The sequence below is a fragment of the Ornithorhynchus anatinus genome, chromosome 14 (assembly GCF_004115215.2).
Source record: "Ornithorhynchus anatinus isolate Pmale09 chromosome 14, mOrnAna1.pri.v4, whole genome shotgun sequence".
Taxonomy (NCBI): domain Eukaryota; kingdom Metazoa; phylum Chordata; class Mammalia; order Monotremata; family Ornithorhynchidae; genus Ornithorhynchus; species Ornithorhynchus anatinus.
The window spans coordinates 43,237,047-43,256,581 of NC_041741.1; the positions used below are offsets into that span (position 1 = coordinate 43,237,047).

Here is a 19,535-nt window from a genome sequence, read left to right on the forward strand (position 1 = left end):
TAAGCGCTAGGGTAGATGCAAGATAATCAGGTCTCACACGAGACTCACAGTCTAAATAGGAAGGAGAACAAGTGGTGATTCCCCATTTGGCAAATGAGGGAACTGAGGCACACTGAAGTCGAGTGATTTGTCCAAGACCATAGAGCAACCATGTGGCAGAGGTTGGATTAGAACCCAGATCCTCTGACTCCCGGGTCTGTGTTCCATCTAATGGGGGACCAGAAGCTCAAAATCCTGTTCAATCACTGAACCCCACATCCCCCTGGAGTGACCCTGCGGCTTGGCCTTGCGGGAAGAATGTGGGCCCGGAAGAGAGGATACCTTGGTTCTTGGGCAAGTCACTTAGCCTCTTTAGTTTCCTCTTCTATAAAGTGAATATAATAATATCTGCCTCTCCCTGCTTCGTATAGTTGCTGTGAGGATAAAATAAGATAATTGATGTAAAAGTGCTTTGGGAAAATGAAAATGCGGTACAGAAAACAAAGTATTATTATTTCATAAGCACCACGGCCCCTCAAGGGGCAGCTGCCTGCTTCTGTCATATTATCTCTAACTTGTACTGAATTATATTGGCTTAGGGTATTGCAAACTCAGACTACTCAGGGAAGAAGGTCTCTAGGAGAAGGGAGGTCTGGTGAGTAGGTGTGATAGGGTGAGCGTGGGCAGCAGATCAACCAATCAATCAATCAATTTAATTTACTGAGTGCTTACTGCGTGCGAAGCACCGGACTGAGCACTCGGGAGAGTACAATGGAGTTTGGAAAAAATGTTCCCCGCCCACGACAAGTTTACAGTCTTGAGAGGGAGACCGATGTAAATATAAATGATTTAGAATGTAGATTTTAGAAATATAAGTGCTGTGGGGTGAATATAAAATGCCCAAAGGTGACAGAGCCAAATGCGCTGATGATGCAGATGGGAGAGAGAGCTGGGGAAGGAGAGGCCTGAATCCAGGAAGATTAATAAGACTTTGAAGTCGGGAAGAAAGGCGGTCTGGTGTATGTGGAGGTCTGAGAGTCAGAAGGACCTGGTTTTTAGTTCCGGCTCTTCCACTTGCCTGCTGGGTGACCTTGGGTGAGTCACTTCACTTCTCTATTCCTCAGTCTCCTCATCTGTAAAATGGGGAGTAAAACTGTGAGCCCCATGTGGGACATGGACTGTGTCCAACCATTATCTCGTATCTACCCCAGTGTTTACAACATTGCCTAGCACATAATAAACACTTAACACAATTCATTAAAAAAAAAAAAGGAATGAAAAAGGATCCCAGAGAGTGAAGAGGGAAAACTGGTTAAGTGTTTGAGATCTCTTCTACTGGGCTGGACGGAGACTTAAATGTCAGGAGTGTTTTTTGTCCTTCTGTCTCTGTTGATAGGCTGTTGTCTAAACAGGAGAAGCAGCAGCTAAAGCTGAAGTGGGAGCCAGGGAGGATGAATGGAAAGAAACATCGGAAGCACAGGCGCATCTAATGGAACAGGGTATAGTGCGACCGTGCTTTGTACGGAGTAAGTACTTAACGGATAATGAGGCAGAAGATTATTTCTTAGGCTGCATTTAGAGGGAGGTTAGGAATGTTAAAAGGCATTAGAAGGATCGGAAAAGATCCACGGACATTAGAACCATTATGGGTTATGAGAGGGGTTCCCAGGACGGCAGTCATCGCCGTCCAATCAGTCGGGGGGGGATGTACTGAGCGCTTGCTGTGTGCAAAGCAATGTACGAATTGCTTGGGAGAGTACAATTCAATCCCGCCTCCGCGACTTGTCAGCTGTGTGACTTTGGGCAAGTCACTTAACTTCTCTGTGCCTCAGTTACCTCATCTGGAAAATGGGGATTAAGACTTCAGCCCCACGTGGGACAACCTGATTACCTTGTATCTCCCCCAGCGCTTAGAACAGTGTTTGGCACATAGTAAGCGCTTAACAAATGCCATCATTATTATTATTAGAGTTGGTTGACACGGTCCCTACCCTTAAGCGGCTTACACTGTTCTTCCAAGCTTTCTGTTTCCACTGCTTAAAGTGGAATCCTGGGCTGCATGGATCACTGGGCTGATCCGGAATGGAATGGCTTACGGTCTTCTGTTTTTATGGAAAAGTTAGGGAAGTTATATGGAATATCCCTGCCTGTGAGGATGGAAGTCAAGGAGGGCAATTACCCTTTTTTGGACTGAGAGACAGTCTAGAGAGAGAGGCAATGATATGAATAAATGATTTATCGAGATGGATGTCAGTACTTTGGATGTTGAGATGGATTCACCCCCATCTCTGTATGGTGTCCCTTTTTATGGCATTTATGCACTTGTTATGTGCCTGGCACTGTTCTAAGCACTGGGGTAGATACAGGTGAACCAGGTTGGACACATTCCATGTCCCACATGGGGCTCACCCAGTCTTCTTTCCCAGTGCTTAGTCTAGTGCTCTGTGAGCACGTAATAAATACTCTTATTCATTCATTCATTCGATTGTATTTACTGAGCGCTGACTGTGTGCAGAGCACTGCACTGAGCACTTGGGAAGTAAGATGAAACAAACTGTCTGAGGCAGAACACAGAGAGGCATGGCCCTTGTTTTTTCTGGTTTTTATGACACAGTCCAGGTCTTAATCCCCAATTTACAAACGAGGTAACTAAGGCATTAAGAAGTTAAGTGACTTGACCAACGTCACACAGCAGACACATGCCAGAGTTAGGTTAGAACATGGGTCCTTCTGACTGCCAGGCCCGTCCTGTAACCATTGTACAACGCTGCTTGCTTTGGTTTTCTTGGCTTTGCTTTTGGTTTTCTAGAGAACGCAAGAACCCAGTAAATCAGCTCTGCCAGGAGCAGGGACTGGAGATGTCGTGCTTTTTACACGTTCTAGAAATAAGCAGAGGCTGGGCTTATTTGTCCGGCTGGTTTGTTCCGAAGGTCCTTGGAGAGGAAAAACGTGACACTGTGGCTCTGGAAGACTTTCTCTTATGTTCTTCCCTGAACCAGCCAAGGATGGTCTGACGGCCCTAATGAACGGTCCTTTTTCAGCAGCCTGGATCCAGCTCTCTCTACATTTAGGGCTATTATTATTGTTATTAGTAATAAAATAAAATTACTAGATAAATGCTTATTAGATACCAAGCACTATGCTAGGCACTAGGGTTGATACAATTAGATCAAGTAAGTACCTATAGTCCCTGTTTTATGAGGCTCACAGTCTGAGGAGGAAAGGTATTTAATCCCCATTTTTCAGAGGAGAAAGCAGAGGCACAGAAAAATTAATGGGAATAATAACAGTGGTATTTGTTAAGTGGTACCTGCTAAATCCTACAGTGGCAAGGGGTGGCCTTCAGGTACCACACCTGAGCTGGAAGTGCAGTGATGCGGTACCCTCAAGAGGCTCTCAGAATCCCACCTTCCCCGCCCTGGGTCAAATCACCCAGCAACCCCTAGAACTAGGGGCAAAGGCCAATGTGAAAGTAAAATTCTTCTCTTTCCAGATAAGCAGCAAGGCTGAGGTATGCAAAATGGTGGATCCAGGAGATGGTATGGGGAGCGGGCCAAGGTACACAAAATGGTGGTGCCCAGGAGTCAGGATGAGGAGTAGATTGAGGAATACAAAATGGTAGCATCCAGTAGACGGGCTGCAAGGTAACTGTGGGCAGGGAATGTGTCTTTTTATTGTTATATTGTACTCTCCAAGTGCTTAGTATAGTGCTCTGCATACAGTAAGTGCTCAACAAATACAACTGAATGAATGAATGTATGGAGCGGGCTGAAATATACAAAATAGTAGCATCCAGGAGAGCTGCTTAGCTTTCCCCTCTGCAGCCCGGGGTGGACCCGGGGGACCCTACAGGTCCCTGAGCTGGAGGCTACATCCTGTTGGCCAAAAGAAGGGGAACAGCAGGAGCGTAGGTGGGTTCCCCCACCCAACCCGTGATCCACCAGCCAGGGCTCAGCTAGTGGCCGACTGGCTGCCTGGCACAGCCACAACTTAGGACCCGTGCCACGATTTGGGGCAGGGGTTGGCATGGCTTCCAGGCTAAGCCCGATGCTTGGCTCACCTGCCCTGAGGGGCAGCCCGGTTCCTGCACTGTCCTGGAGTCCCTGACCCCGGTACTTTGATGCCGAGAAAAAGAAAAAAGGGCATCAGCTTTGAAATAACTACAAGAGGCACCTGCACTTACTGCTTCACTGATGGCCTTGTTTTGGCTTCCTTCCACCCTGGCCCGGAGCTTAGCGCCACGTGCAGTAATAATAATAATAATAATAATGTTGGTATTAGTTAAGCGCTTACTATGTGCAGAGCACTGTTCTAAGCGCTGGGGTAGATACAGGGTAATCAGGTTGTCCCACGTGAGGCTCACAGTTAATCCCCATTTTACAGATGAGGTAACTGAGGCACAGAGAAGTTAAGTGACTTGCCCACAGTCACACAGCTGCCAAGCGGCAGAGCAGGGATTCGAACCCATGACCTCTGACTCCCAAGCCCGAGCTCTTTCCACTGAGCCACGCTGCTAATAGCTTTCTTACTTACGATGGACTTTATACTTACTACTTTCTTACTTACTTACATAGCACTTACTATGTTTCAGGCACTGGACTAAGCGCTGGGGTGAATACAAGCAAATTGGGTTGGACAAAATCCCTGTCCCATGTGGGGCTCCCAGTCTCAATCCCCATTTTACAGATGAGGTAACAGATGAGGCACAGAGAAGTGAAGTGATGATGATGGTATTTGTTTAATGCTTACTAAGTGCTCGGCCGTACACCGAGCGCTGGGGTAGATACAAGCAAATCAAGGTGGACACTGTCCCTGTCCCATGTGGGGCTCACAGACTTAATCCTCATATTACAGATGAGGTAACTGAAGCCCAGTGAAGTGAATTGCCCAAGGTCACACAGCAGACTAGAGGCGGAGCTGGGATTAGGATCGGTGGACCTCCTGATTCCCAGGTCTGTGCTGTAGCCAGTATACCATGCTGCTTCCTAAGCCAAGGCAAAGCTCCCTTCCTCATTTACAGTTTCAGGTCTCTGGTGAAAAGGAGCAGGTCTCTCCCCACCTCTCCCACCCCCCCGACAGCTCTTACATAGAGCTGTTTAGCACATTGGAAATGAAGGCCCATTAGCAAGCCAAACCACCACCCTGCTAATGAACAAGGCCAGGGGACCTCTGATTGGCCTAACTCAGATCCAGCCTTCCTAGATTTCTGCATTTCAAACAGCACTTGATTCCGTTTTGCTGTGCAAGCTTGCTCTTGACTCAGAAGAGGCCTTCCAAAAGGATCTGTGGACAGGGTGGGCGACCCAGTGCTCCTGCACGCAGTAAGCACTCAATAAATCCGATCGATCGATCGGTGGCTGGGGAATAAAACGTGGGTCGCAATGTTTTGAGCTCTTGGATGAAAAGTTCTATGGGAAGAAAATAGCAACGATGATTATAATAATAACTGTAATTTTTGTCATATTTGTTCAGTGCTTACGCTGCGCCAGGCACTCTACTAAGCACTGGACAAGGCTGTTTCCAGTCCACGTCCCACAGGGGACTCACATTCTCAATTCCCATTTTACGGACAATCGTGGTCCTTGTTAAACGCTTAGCGTGTGTGTCAAGCACTGTTCAAGCCGGGGAAGATACAAGATAATCAAGTCAGATCCAGCCCCTGTCTTCTACAGTGCTCACAGTCTAAGTAGGAAGGAGAACAGCTATTGAATTCCCATTTTTACCGGTGAGGTAACTGAGGGAAAGAGTGAAGTGACTTAATAATAATAATGTTGGTATTTGTTAAGCGCTTACTATGTGCCGAGCACTGTTCTAAGCGCTGGGGTAGACACAGGGGAATCAGCTTGTCCCACGTGGGGTTCACAGTCTTAATCCCCATTTTACAGATGAGGTAACTGCAGGCACAGAGAAGTTAAGTGACTTGCCCAAAGTCACCCAGCTGCTTGTAATGAGCAGGGAATCTGCTGGTTTTGTTGTACTGTACTCTCCCAAGCCCTTAGTACAGAGCTCTGCACTTAATAAGTGTTCAATAAATGCGATTGATTTACTGTTGTGGCAGAGCAGTGAACCCAGGTCTTCTGACTGCCAGGCTCTGGCTGGTCCGATTATGTCGGTCTCCTCAGGGCTGCATAAAACATCACCTTGACGGTGAAAACACAGCAGAAACATCGAATTACATTTCCTCCCAAGTGCCTGGGGGCGTTTTTTTGTTGGTTTTTGTTGTTGTTTTTGAAGGTGACAGGGTAGAAAGCTATCTGGGAGCTAATAAAATGAATCAGCCCGTGATGGCAGAGGCAAGGGCCAGGCTGGGGTGGGATAATCAGGGCAGAGATATCCTGTCTGTGTCAGGACACAGGGCTACTGTGGGGAGAAGTGGCTTGGCCCAGTGGACAGAATAACGGGCCTGAGAGTCGGGACCTGAGTTCTAATTCTGATGCTGCCATTTGTCTGCTGTGTGACCTTGGACAAATTTCTTAACTTCTCTGTGCTTCGGTTACCTCATCTTTAAAGTGGGGATGAAGACTGTGAGCCCCATGTGGGACAGGGACTGTGTCCAACCTGTTTAGCTTCTACTTGCCCAAGTGCTTAGTACCGTGCTTGGCTCATAGTAAGTGCTTCAAAAATGCCATAAAAAAATTGGACGGTATCCAACCTGATCAACTTGTGTCTACGCCAGCACTTAACAGAGTGTCTGACACATAGTAAGCGCTTAACAAATACCATCTAAAGGGGGTGGAGGGCAGGGAATGAGGCTTCTGGGGGCCGGGATCAACCATCTGAATTTACCCAAGGGGTTGAGGGGAGAAAAAGGCGAGAAAGGGGAAGAGAAAGGAAAACAGAGGGAGACTGGTAAGAAGAGACAAAGAGAAACCAATAGATGTGGAGAAAAATTGAAACTGAGACACACATAAAATAAAAAGAGAAGTGTGAGACAGAGACCTCTCTCTGCTCCTCAGCTCAGCATTCATTGGCTTCCCTCCTCATCTCCACTCCCACCGTTAAGTCGCCTGTCCTCCTCTTCCTCCTCCCAATCCATCCTTCATTCTTCCCATCTCCCCTCCCTTCTTCCCCTCCTCCTACCTCCTCCTTCACCTCCTCTTCTTCCTCCACCTCCTCTTCCTCTTCTCTCCCCTCCATCCTTCCTGGATTGACTTCTCTTAATTAGTGATTTATTGAGCACTTATTGTTTGGAGGGTACTAAGCACTCGAGAGAGTACAACAGAGTTATAACCCTATCCTGAAATTGACGTTAAAATAAATTATGGATAAAGGGCTTCCCAGTTGCCATAGTGGTAATACTATTAATTTGGCCCTTGCTATGTGCAAAGTACTGTAATAAGCGCTATGAAAGAAATGTGAAAGGTCGTGGGCAAGTCATTTCATTTCTCTGTGCCTCAGTTACCTCATCCATGAAATGGGGATTAAGACTTTGAACCCCAAGTGGGACAGGGACTGTGTCCGACCGGGTTTGTTTGTATCCACCCTAGCGCTTAGTACAGTGCCTGGCACACAGTAAGGGCTTAACAAATACCACAATTATTATTATTATTATTATTATTATTATCCTGCATCTCTTCTAGTGCTTAGTACAGTGCTTAGAACATAGAAAGCCCTCAGCAGAAAGCAGGTTCGTGCGGGAAGGCGGTGCCTAGAAGTGGTTTCCATTAATCTTTTGAATCCCGGGTCTTTGTGGGCAAATACATTTACCTGTTTCAGGGTACGGGACATGCTGGACAAGGTGACACCCCCACCCGCCGGTGAGTGAGTCCGTGCTCGGTGCGACTCAACAGGAATTGTGACATTGGGGCGCCTGGGATGCCCCCGGCGTGGGGACGCGGGCCCCTTTGAGCTTTGCCTTGGTACCTTGTGGACCCAGTTCCCAGCCATCAGGGCCCGGGCTGGAGCTGGGCTGGCCCAGGTTCGCAGCCGGGATGTCCAGAGGTCACGGGCACGGACTTGGTCCAGTCCTCTGCACACGGTGAGCGCTCAGTAAATACTATCGATCGATTGACTTGATGGGGAGCAAGCGATTGCCCCAAGGGGCTTTTCCCCCTCAAGTCCTCTGCATGCATTGAGTGGTCAATGCATACCATTAATTGATTGATTGACTTGACAATCAGCATTGAAAAGCAGCATAGCGTGGAGGATAGAGCACGGGCCTGGGAGTCAGAAGGTCATGGGTTCTAATCCCCGCTCTGCCACTTGTCTGCTGTGTGACCTTGGGTAAGTCACTTTGCATCTCTGGGCCTCAGTCCCCTCATCTGTAAAATGGGGATTGAGACTGTGAGCACCACAGGGGACAAGGGACTGTGTCCAACCCGATTTGCTTGTAGCCACTCATTCATTCATTCATTCACCCATCCAACCGTATTTATTGAATACTGTCCACTCATTCATTCATTCAACTGCATTTATTGAGTGCTTACTGTGTCCACTCATTCATTCATTCATTCATTCAACCGTATCTATTCGAGGCTCAGTGGCAAGAGCCCAGGCTTGGGAGTCAGAGGTCAAGGGTTCTAATCCCCTTCTCCGCCACTTATCAGCTGTGTGACCTGGGGCAAGCCACTTCACTTCTCTGTGCCTCAGTTACCTCATCTGTAAAATGGGGATGAAGACTGTGAGTCCCATGTGGAACAACCTGATTGCCTTGCATCTACCAGCGCTTAGAACAGTGCCTGGCACATAATAAGTGCTTAACAAATACCATTATCATTATTATTGCTATTATTGAGCGCTTATGGTGTGCAGAGCACTGCACTAAGCACTTGGGAAAGTACAATTTGGCAATGAAGAGTGACAATCCTTGCCCACCACAGAAGAGAGACAGACGTCAACCCAAATGTACGGGCGTCATTCTAAATAAATAAAATGACAGGTATATCCATAGCACAGTGTCTGGCACATAGTAAGTGCTTAATTAATATGATCATTATTATTATTGTTCTTGTCTGTCCATCTCCCCCGATTAGACTGTAAGCCCATCAAAGGGCAGGGACTGTCTCTGTTACCCATTTGTCCATTCCAAGCGCTTAGTACAGGGCTCTGCACATAGTAAATGCTCAATAAATACTATTGAGTGAATGAATGAATGAATGAATGATTGTTATTGAGCGCTTACAGTGTGCAGAGCCCTGCACTAAGCGCTTGGGAAAGTACAATTCGGCAATAAAGAGTGACAATCCTTGCCCCCCTCAGAAGGGAGACGTCAACCCAAACGCACGGGCGTCAATCTAAATAAAATGACAGGTATATCCATAGCACAGTGTCTGGCACAGAGTAAGCGTTTAATTAATACGATCGTTACTATCGATAAGGGCGCAACTGTTTAAGCGTTTAATTAATACGATCGTTATTATCGATAAGGGCCAACCGCGCTCCCCCCCGCCGGGTGTCACGTTACGGTCCCGGCTCGCGTGCCCGCCCCACCCCCCCACCCCCCCGCCACGCGCCGGTGCACGAGGCGACGCCACACTGCAGCGGGAGGGGGCGAGGGGGGAGGGGCCGGGCCCTCCGCGCCGCCGCCCATTGGTCGAGCGGGGCTCCGGGGTCGTCGCTGATTGGCTGAGCGCCGTCTAAAGGAGGGGGGGGGGGGAGCCCCCCGAGCGCGAGGCACTGCAGTGCCCCAGTGGAGGGAAGGTTGGCAGCCCGAGCGGGAGTGCGGGCTGCGTCCCGGGAGCCTTTGCGGTACAAAAAGGACCGTGCAGCCCAGCAGGACCAGACCAGACTTGACCAAAGCGGCCTAGATTAGATGAGATTGCAGCGGACGGGACGAGTTTAGGCACCGGCTTCTCCCCGGGAGTTAGTTGCAGGGCAGCCCTCGCGCCTCCCTCCACCTCGTGCCTCGCACCCGCCTGCCCATCCCGGGCCAAGGCCGAGCCCGTCCACCGCCTCCTCCCTGCAAACGGCCGAGCCGGAGGGCGCCGAAGGAGCCCTCCCAAAAAGTTGTTGCAGCGGCGGCCCCTCGACCATCGCAGCCCCACATCTTGGGGCAGGGCCAGCCCGGCCGCGGGGGGTGGGAGAGGCTCCCCGAAGGGGGAAAGGGGAGGCCAACTTGAGCCCCCTCCCAGCCCGCACACCGCCTCCTCCCTGCGCGTCCCCGCCGGGATTGCCCACCGGGGGGCTCGGAGAAGGCCGGCGGCTCCCCCATGGGGCGCGGGCCCCCCCGGTCCACCCACCCACCCCGGTCCGCCCAGGGCCCAGAGGCCGCCCCGAGGAGCTCAGGTCGCTGAAGCGGGGAGGGGGGTCCGCCCAAAGACCCGCAGCCCGGCTCGGCCTTCTCCAAGCGGCTTCAAAAGCGGCTTCTCCAAGCTGCAGCAGCGTCGGAAGGACTGCTCCTAACCAAGGTAGGGAGGAAGACGGTCCCCGGGGCCCGGGGAGGGGGGTATTTTGACCCGCCAGCAGTTGGGATAACTAATAATGATCCTCATGTTGGGATTTGTTAAGCGCTTACTGTGTGCCCGGCGCTGGGGCCGACAGGGCATCAGATCGCCCCCCTTGGGGCTCCCAGTCCTCAGCCCCATTTGACGGAGGGCGAAACTGAGGCCCAGAGAAGTGGCTTGCCCCAAGCCCATTAGACTGTAAGCCCGTCAGTGGGCAGGGATTGTCTCTATCTGTTACCGATTTGTCCATTCCAAGCGCTTAGTACAGTGCTCTGCACATAGCGCTCAATAAAGACTGTTGAATGAATAAAGGGGGGGGGGGGAGTCGGGATTCGAACCCGCGGCCTCTGACTCCCAAGCTCGGGCGCTTCCCACTAAGCCCCGCTGCTTCTCTGATAACTACTACTAACGGTACTGGTTAAGCACTTACTTTGTGCCAAGCACTCTTCCGAGCATCGGGGCAGATACAAGGTCATCGGATTGTTGTTGTTATGGTGTTAAGCCGTGACTCTGTGCCAAGCACTGTTCTAAGCGCCGGGGTCCATACAAGGTAATCGGTTTGTCCCACTTGGGGCTTACAGTTTTAATCCCCATTTTACAGATGAGGTAACTGAGGCACAGAGAAGTGAAGTGACTTGCCCAAGGTCACGCAGCAGACAAGTGGCAGAGCGAGATTAGAACCCATGTCCTCTGACTCCCAAGCCCAGGCTCTTTCCACTCTGCCACGCTGTTTCTCTACATGGGGCTCCCGGCTTTTATCCCCATTTTACAGATGAGGTAACTGAGTCCCAGAGCTGTTAAAGTGGGTATTTGTTAAGCCCTTACTGTGTGCCAAGCACTGTTCTAAGCGCTGGGGGAGATACAACGTCATCAGGTTGTCCCATGTGGGGCGCACAGTCTGCATCCCCATTTGACAGATGAGGGAACCGAGGCACAGAGAAATGAAGTGGCTTGCCCAAAGTCACACAGCTAACAAGTGGCAGAGCCAGAATTAGAACCCACATCCTTCTGACTCCCAAGACCCTGCCCTTTCCATTAAGCCACGCTGCTTCTCCAGCTAGTTAATATTAATACATCTGTGCCCAGCGCTTAGAATAGTGTTGGGCACACAGTAAGTGCTTAACAAATACCCTTATTAATATCTGTGGGCTCTGGGGAAACGCCCGGAATTGGTGATGGGAAATCCTTAGTGGGAAACTGCCCCGCAGTTGGGATAATCACGATTAATAATAATAATGATACCACACTTGTCAAGCACTTATAATGTGCCCAGCGCTGTGCAAGCACCGAGGTAGCCCCAGTGCAGTCAGATCAACAGAAGCAGCCGTGGCTTGGGGGATAGAGCTCCGACCTGGGTTCTGATGCCGGCTCTGCCGCTCGTCTCTTGTGTGACCTTGAGCCAGTCGCTTCACGTCCCTAGGCCTCAGTTTCCTCATCTGGAAAATGATTAAGTGTGTGAGTCCTGTGTGGGACAGGGATGGTGTCCAACCCGATTAGCTTGGATCTAGCCCGGAGCTTAGTAGTCCAACCTGATTAGCTTGGATGTAGCCCAGCACTTAGTACAGTGCCCTGCAGGTAGTCAGCGCTTGACAAATAGCATAAAAAAGGGGGGACGAAATGATCAGAAAGGTCTCAGCAGTGAAGATATTTGGGGGTCATCACTGTGGGGACTCTTCCAGGGCTTAGTATGGTGCCTGGCACATAGTAAGCACTTAAATACCATTATTATTACTATTATTTTTCTCTTTCTCTCATCCTGTTGGTGTCTGGCTCTTTTTCCTCTCCGTCCCCTGTTTTCAGGGTGGCTGCAGTCCCCCATCTTATGCTGACCCTAATGGAGCAGTCGGTGGAGATGCAGCCGGGGACGGGACGGATTTTATTGTTTGATTCCGGGTGTAGTGAGCTCCCCGATTCCACTGTTGCACTCCCACCCTCCAAGCGGTAGCCCTCTCCAGGAGACTCTGAGGGGAGACCACAGTCTCCCCTTGCTGAAGGGAAAGTGTAGAGAGGGATTAGGGGAGAGCCAGGTAGTTAATAATAATGGTATTGCCTAAGCGCTTACTATGTGCTAAGAGCTGGGGTAGATAGAAGATAAATCAGAGAGGATACAGTCCCGGTCCCACTTGGGGCTTACAGTCTAAGAGGGATGGAGAACGGGTATTTTGTCCTCATTTAACAGATGAGAAAACCGAGGTCTAGAGAAGTTCAGTGACAGCAGGAAAAGCAGTGAGACTCCGTAGCAAGGGCAAATGGGGAAAATGACCGTTATCGGCTCATCCCACTGCCAGCCTGGGTGGGGGACTCAATATGTGCGAACTAAAAGATGATATAATAAAAGTCGGGGGGTGGGGAAGACTGAGTTTCAGAAGTCGTCTCCACCCCCCACCCCCGGACAAATCATCTTCCGGAAAGATTGTTTAGAGAAACCTCCTTGTGGCTACTGAAACGAGAGCCAGAGGGTCAGTGTGCGTCAGGACTCCAGCCCCTTTGACAGCTGCAGCAGTCGGAGAAGCGCAGCCCTGCCTCCACCAGCTGCCCAGAGGTAGGAATCTGGCCGGGTGGGCGACTTCTGGTCCCTACTTCAACCAGCCAGGCCAGTTTCCCAAGGACGCGGACAGTGAGATTTATTCTATTTTCTCTAGGGAGACTCCGGGGTGACCTGAGCATCTCCCGTTTGGAAACTAACGTCCTCTAGACCCCCGGGCTCATTCTCTCTCGCTCGCTCTCTGTCTCATCTGTCTCGCTTTGCAACTGCCAGCCCAGGGTAGGCAAACCTCTTGGTCTCAGGTGAATTGGTAGAAGCATTTTCCAGGCTGTGCCTGTGCTGCCTCTTGTAGGAGAAAGGAAAGGGGGAAGGAGGTGTGCTCATCCACTCATCACCCACCTGCTCACTCCCCTCAGTACTCAGGAGCGCCGCTGGGAGCCCCTGGAAAATTTTCCGATCTCTTGTTTTGAGGGATATGTGACCACTGGTTTAAAGGGAATTCCACCCTTCCTTCTCATGTGAAATTTCTCTCCTTGCTTTGGCTCCTGGGCAGAGCAGTTGTTAAAAACTCCTTTGGGTGACTGGGCCAGCCTTCAGCAACCTCACCTCTTCCTCAGGCTCCCACATCTCTTGCCGCTTTTCCCCCTCCCCACAAGTTCCTAGAATTAACTTCACAAGTGACTCTGTAAGAGAGGGGATTTCCCCAGGCTTGGTGGGGGCTAAAGCTAGCTGCCCAGGCCGCTGAATAGACCTCTGTTGGAGGGTGGTTTTTTGTGTGGCTTTTGATAAGCACTTACTAGGTGTCAAACACTGTTCTAAGTGCTGGGTAAGTACAAGTTAAGTCAGACGTAGTCTGTGTTGTGCTTGGAGCAGGAGGAGGAAGAACAGGTATTTAATCCCCCTTTTTTTGAGTTGAAGAAACTGAGGCACAGAGAAATTGACTTGTCCAAGGTCACACAGCAAGGAAAACAGAGCCAGGATTAGTACCAAGGCCCTCTGTCTCCCAGGCCTGTGTTCTTTCCACTAGACCACTCTGCCTCTTTGTGAAGCGCTCACTGCACTCAACTGAGCACTGGGTTAGATATACGATAATCAAATCTGTCCTAGTCCCTGTCACACACTGGGCTCACAATCTAAAATAGAGGGAGAACAAGTATTTAATCCCCATTTTACAGATGAGGAAACGGAGGTCCAAAGAAATACAGTGACTTGCCCAAGGTCATAAAGCGGGCAAGTGGTGGAGCCAGGGTTAGAATCCAGGTCCTTTGATTCCCAGACTTGTGCTTTCTCTAAGGCCACAGTGTCTTTGGAGTTTTCCTACGGGCTATGTAGTTGACATTTTTCCACCCAGTCTCCACTCAGTGCTCAGACTCCCTCTCTCTTCCCTCCCACTGGCACCCCTGAGATGGTTCTGCCCGGGCTACCCCTGGGCCTCTGAAAAGGTTGGGGTTCAGGGTCCCAGGTCGCTTGACTTCCTCAGTCTCCGGGGTTTGGCCTTCTGGGAATCCCCTCAGCCTGAAAGGAAGTGAGCCCTCCCTCAGCTCCCACCCTCGCAGCCAGGCAGGGCTGGGAACAGGGCAGGGAGTGGGTGGGTCGGGGTGGGTGGGGAGTCCCAGGGCTGCTGGATGCACATTGAGCTTTGGTGTGGCTGGACTGGCAGGAAAGAAAAGGGTTTTTTTTGGGGGGGGGGGTGTTTAATGTGATTGTGCTGATGAGATGGGCTTCTTGCCCTGTCTGGGAGCGTGTGGCCATTGAGGATGCCATTTTAACATTCGCCCCAAGGCCCACCTGGAGTTGCTTTTGGCCTGAGGTCGGAAAAGGCAAGGAGATGGCATCTCTCTATTCCGCCGTCTCCAGTCAAGTCGTTGCCTCTGGCTTTTTTGTGTTCTCCAGTGATAGAGATTCCACTGCCCATTCCAGGGCTTAACAACCCTTTCTTTCAGGAAATTCTTCTTCAGAATCAGCTTAACTCCCCACTGCTGCAGCGTAAGCCCGATTCTTCTTCTTTGGCCCTTTCAGGGTGCCGTGCTCTCACCCTAAGAATCAAACCCCAGAGACAGGGGCCCGGGGCATAAGTCGAGCAGGAGAGAGCAAGGTGGGACCGGGCGTTTGGCAGAGGACGTTTGCCGGCTCCGTGGTGGTGGGAGGCAGAGCCATCGGGGGTTGGGATCTCAGGCTCTGTCAAGCCCAGAGGTAGACGTTAAAGACCAACCCAGGGGCCTCCAGCAATTCTTTCCAGTTCCCAAGCCACTTTTTCTGTCATCAATCAGCCAATCCATTTCCGGGAAGAAGCCCAGAAGTAGGGCTGGGTAACGCGGTCTGGTTTTGGCTTTCGGAGCCCGGCTGGCTGAGAGCCAGCTGTGGACGGCTTAGGTCCTGCCCAACAGAGCCGTCTCCCTCCCCTTCTCCGGGACACCGGCCCTCACTGTCCTCTCTCCCCCAACTCTCTTGTGCCCCTCAGCGATGATGAAGACAGCGTCCAGTGGGAGCTGCGCGCTCAGCGTGCCGGCCAAAAACTCCTACCGCATGGTCGTTCTGGGGGCCTCGCGCGTCGGCAAGAGCTCCATCGTCTCGCGCTTCCTGAACGGCCGCTTTGAAGACCAGTACACCCCCACCATCGAGGACTTCCACCGCAAGGTCTACAACATCCGGGGAGACATGTACCAGCTGGATATCCTGGACACGTCCGGGAACCACCCCTTCCCAGCCATGAGGCGGCTGTCCATCCTGACAGGTGAGGCCTGGCGGGGGTGGCGAAGCAGAGGGAGGGGCCCGTCTGGGCTGAAAGCCCCGACTTCAGTACAGAGCCTAGTCCGGCCGGGCAGCCCCGCAGACATCGTCCCGTGCGGCTCAGCTGAGCTCCCGATTCTTGGAGCTGTGCCAAATTGGGGGGCGGTGGGCTAGAAGTCGGAATGGAGTCAGTCGGTCGTATTTATTGAGTACTCTATGCGGAGCACTGCAGCTCTTGGGAGAGGATAATATAGCAATATAACAGACCCATTCCCTGCCCGCGATGAGCTTACAGTCTAGAGGAGGGAGGAGAATCCTCTCCAGGGGCCAGAGACTGCTTAATCAATCAAAGCCTCTGACTGAACGCCGGCGGGCAGGCACCGTCCTGGGAGAAGATGCCACAGGCTGTCTGGGGGAGGAGATTTGGGGGATAAATGGGGGTGTGGACCAATGGGGGCCTATGGTTAGGTGAGGGAGGACCTGTCATCCTGCCCTGGGCTCAAGAACACTGAGGCTGGCCTAATGCAAGTCAGCCCCCTGTTCCCGGGCCCGCAGCGGCAGTGGGGTGTGGCCAGAGAATCCGTCCACTGCTTCTAGGGGTGGGGGTAGGAGGCGGGAGGCCGAGACCAGGGGATGAAAACGCGCCTGCAGGATGGGCAGGTTGGGGGCTGCCAGGTGGCTGGTCTGAGAGGCTCCTTCCGGCTGTTCTCGCCCTTTGTGAGCCTTAAAGAGCAGCGAGTGGCAGCTGGTACCTCAGCATGGGTGGAGGCGGGCCGCTTTTCAGACAGATACGGCACCCTGAGCGCCAGTGACAGCCGGGAGGAGAGGGTCGAGCCAGGGCTGAGACCCTTGGGGAGGAATCGGATGGGGGAGCGGGGGCCTCTACCCACCCGGGATGACAGGACATAAATGGTCCTCGGGAGAGGCAGGGACCCTTTAGGTGGGGGTGGATGCTGAGAGGAGAGAGCCCCTGCCCCCTCAGCTCCTAGAAGAATAGGAAGAACACAGACGGGAGAGCGGAGGGGACGGTAATGGTAATTGTGGTATTTGTTAAAACCTTACTAAGTTCCAGGCACTGTACTAAGTGCCGAATAAGCGAAGGCAGAGCTGGGATGGGCTCTGATTTGCCTCAGAATCCCTGCAAGCAGCCCATCCCTGCGATCCCTTACTAATCCAGCTCCAGTGGCCATCCGCCCGCTAGGCTGGATCCGGTGCGGACTGCACGAGAGAGGCGCAGCCTGAGGGAAGGCAGCAGGGCCCAGGAACCGTCTGCCGGTTGGGATTTAGCCCCAGCCCGGCCGCCGCCGCCCAAGTGGGGTAACTCAGGCACCGGGAGCGGAATCCTGGAAAGGGTCACCGAAGTCCTGCTGAGAAGGATCAGAATCTAGGAAGTGAATTCAAGTCCCCAATTAACCGACGTGCCTCCCTCCTACCCCCCCCCCCCCCCCCCCGCTCTCTCTCTCTTTCTGTCTCTGCCGGCCTCTCCCTCAGGTGACGTCTTCGTCCTGGTGTTCAGCCTGGACAACCGGGAGTCATTTGACGAGGTCAAGCGGCTGCAGAAGCAGATCCTGGAGGTCAAGTCCTGCCTGAAGAACAAGACCAAGGAGACAGCCGATCTGCCCATGGTCATCTGCGGCAACAAGAGCGACCACGGGGAGCTGTTCCGCCAGGTGCGGGCCGACGAGGCCGAGCGGCTGGCCTCGGGGGACGAGAACTGCGCCTACTTCGAGGTGTCCGCCAAGAAGAACACCAACGTGGACGAGATGTTCTACGTGCTGTTCAGCATGGCCAAGCTGCCCCACGAGATGAGCCCGGCCCTGCACCGCAAGATCTCCGTCCAGTACGGCGACGCCTTCCACCCCAAGCCCTTCTGCATGCGCCGGGTCAAGGAGATGGACGCCTACGGGATGATCTCGCCGTTCGCCCGCCGGCCCAGCGTCAACAGCGACCTCAAGTACATCAAGGCCAAGGTGCTGAGGGAGGGCCAGGCTCGCGAGCGGGAGAAGTGCAGCCTTCAGTGAGTGGGAGCCGGCTCCCCCGCCCGCGGCGGACGGGCAGTGCCTTAAGGGAGATGGACCTGGGCCACCCCCCCGCCCCCGTCCGAGGGACTGGTCCCCGAGCCCGTGGTCACAGCCGCCAAGTTTTGTAAATAAGCCCGGGGGCTCGGTGGAGGCGGCCCCGGAAACCCCCGGTTTCTCTGCCTCGTCCTTTCCGTGGGCCGCTCCGGAAACTAACCTCCGGCTGTCTCTCCTCTGTGCTGAAGGATGCCGCTCTGCGGAAGAGGAAGGGGAGACAGGGCAGGAGATTGCCAGGACGGTGCCCTAGGGCAGAGCGGCTTCGCTTCTGAAGACCCCCCCCACAGCCCTGCCCCTGCACCCATGAGAACGGAGACCCCAGAACGTGACTTTCTTTAGGACGTTTTTCCAGGGGAGGGATGACCCAGAGGGTCTCGGGCACTCTGGGGCTGAAAGGCTCGGCTCTGCTCCTGGAGCCGGGCTTGACTCTACTGTGGGAGCCTGCGTTGTGACGTTGGTTTCTCCTCGCCCACCCCCATACCAAGTCGAGCCAGTGGCATTTGTGTGTTTGAAGTGGAGTGTCAACTACAGAAGCGCTCTCGTCTTTTGAAGCCGCCCGTTTTCTAGGTTGTTAGCATCGTTGACCTTATTATTGTTCGTATTTTGTTTCCTTGAACACGTCAGTCGTTGGAGTTGAAATCGTGGTACTGTAAAAGCCCAGCCCGCCCTCCCTGGCCAGCCAGCTGGCCAGTTCCCCAACTGCTGAATCCTGGCCTCTCCCCCTTCCCCAGGCCTTAGGATCCAATCTCTCACCTTCCCCCCTCATTCTCCCTGTCCCCTTCCCACTCCATTTCCCTCTGGCTTCCCCCTGGCCCTGACTCAAAACTCAGAGTGGGGTAGGGCTCTGGGCAAGACACTGGCTTAGAGCCAGAATCTGGGATCAGAGGGCGCTGATGGACCTGTGATCTGGGGTAAGCCCTTTTGCTGATCTGAGCCAGTTTCCCCTCTATAAAACAAAGCCACTGACCCTACAAGCCTCTCCACCTTGTCCTTCCTTCAAATTCATCCCCACAAGCAACCCAAGTTCCCCCAGCAATACTGAACTGTTGGGACAGAAGGCACCCAGAATCTCCACTTTTAACCAGCTTGGCCCTTGGAGTCACCAATTCTCTAGTTCGGCACCTCTTTCCCCAACTCCTCCCAACTCAGCCCCCCACCCCAGCTCCTTGCTCCTGCCCATCCCTCTCAGCATCTTGCAGATGGTGTGCTGGACTTCTGTTCTCTAGGACATGGTGGGCAGCCCCTCTCGTTAGCAGGCTAGTCCAGGCCGTGTGCACACCAGCCATGCATCCTTCCCAGTTCCACTCCCGTGCGCAGGTTTGTAGTGTGAACGTAATAGGCCCTGAAGGCCACCCGGTTCTCCAACGGACCCGGCCCACCCCCCTCCTCCCCTCACCGAACTGCGGGGTGCCCCTCATCTGAGCCTCGCCACATACTGTACAGAGATGAGAAGATCTGGTCTTGTTTTAGAAATCTGGTGCCATGGATACATCCTGTTGCTCTCTTCCTGTATAAATATGGGTACTGTACAATTAAAGCAGATTTATTTATAAGCCGTGTCCAGGCTGTCTGTGCGTTTGCAGGAACGTGGTAGACTAGTTTAGCGTCTTCCCTTCAGCCTCAGCCACGGCACGGCCGGAAAGCGGGGTCTTAATAAGGCTAGTCAGGTCCCCCCACGGGCCACCTGGCTGCGGAAGCAAGAGTGGACCTGGAGGAAGAACTCACGCTTTTATTATTTTTAAGGGCTTACTATAGGCCGGGGACTGTATTAAGCGCTGAGGTAGGTACAAGCTAATCAGGTTGGACAAAGTCCGTGTCCCACCTGGGACCTTCAGTCTCCATCCCCATTTTACAGATGAGGTAACTGAAGCGCACGAGTAAAGC

At 52.6% G+C, this 19,535-nt stretch overlaps 1 protein-coding gene across 2 annotated transcripts; it reads left to right on the forward strand.

The window, feature by feature from the left end:
• The first annotated feature begins 9,592 nt into the window (after positions 1-9,592).
• RASD2 (RASD family member 2) lies at positions 9,593-19,207 on the forward strand. Of its 2 annotated transcripts, none has more exons than XM_007665940.3 (3): positions 9,593-10,325; positions 15,308-15,580; positions 17,068-19,207. In XM_007665940.3, exons 2-3 carry the CDS (start codon positions 15,310-15,312, stop codon positions 17,595-17,597), a joined length of 801 nt encoding a protein of 266 aa, XP_007664130.1. In that variant the 5' UTR covers positions 9,593-10,325; positions 15,308-15,309; the 3' UTR covers positions 17,598-19,207. The 2 variants fall into 2 exon arrangements, with proteins under 2 accessions (XP_007664130.1, XP_001513067.1); XM_001513017.5 differs by lacking the exon at positions 9,593-10,325 and adding an exon at positions 12,779-12,903.
• Positions 19,208-19,535: the final 328 nt, after the last annotated feature.

What these genes read in the sequence shown, in the direction of transcription:
- RASD2 (XM_007665940.3), top strand. Translation starts at nt 15,310, where the DNA reads ATGATGAAGACAGCGTCCAGTGGGAGCTGCGCGCTCAGCGTGCCGGCC. An exon ending in GCGGCTGTCCATCCTGACAG is followed by an intron (nt 15,581 to 17,067) that starts GTGAGGCCTGGC and finishes CCTCTCCCTCAG; the next exon opens with GTGACGTCTTCGTCCTGGTG.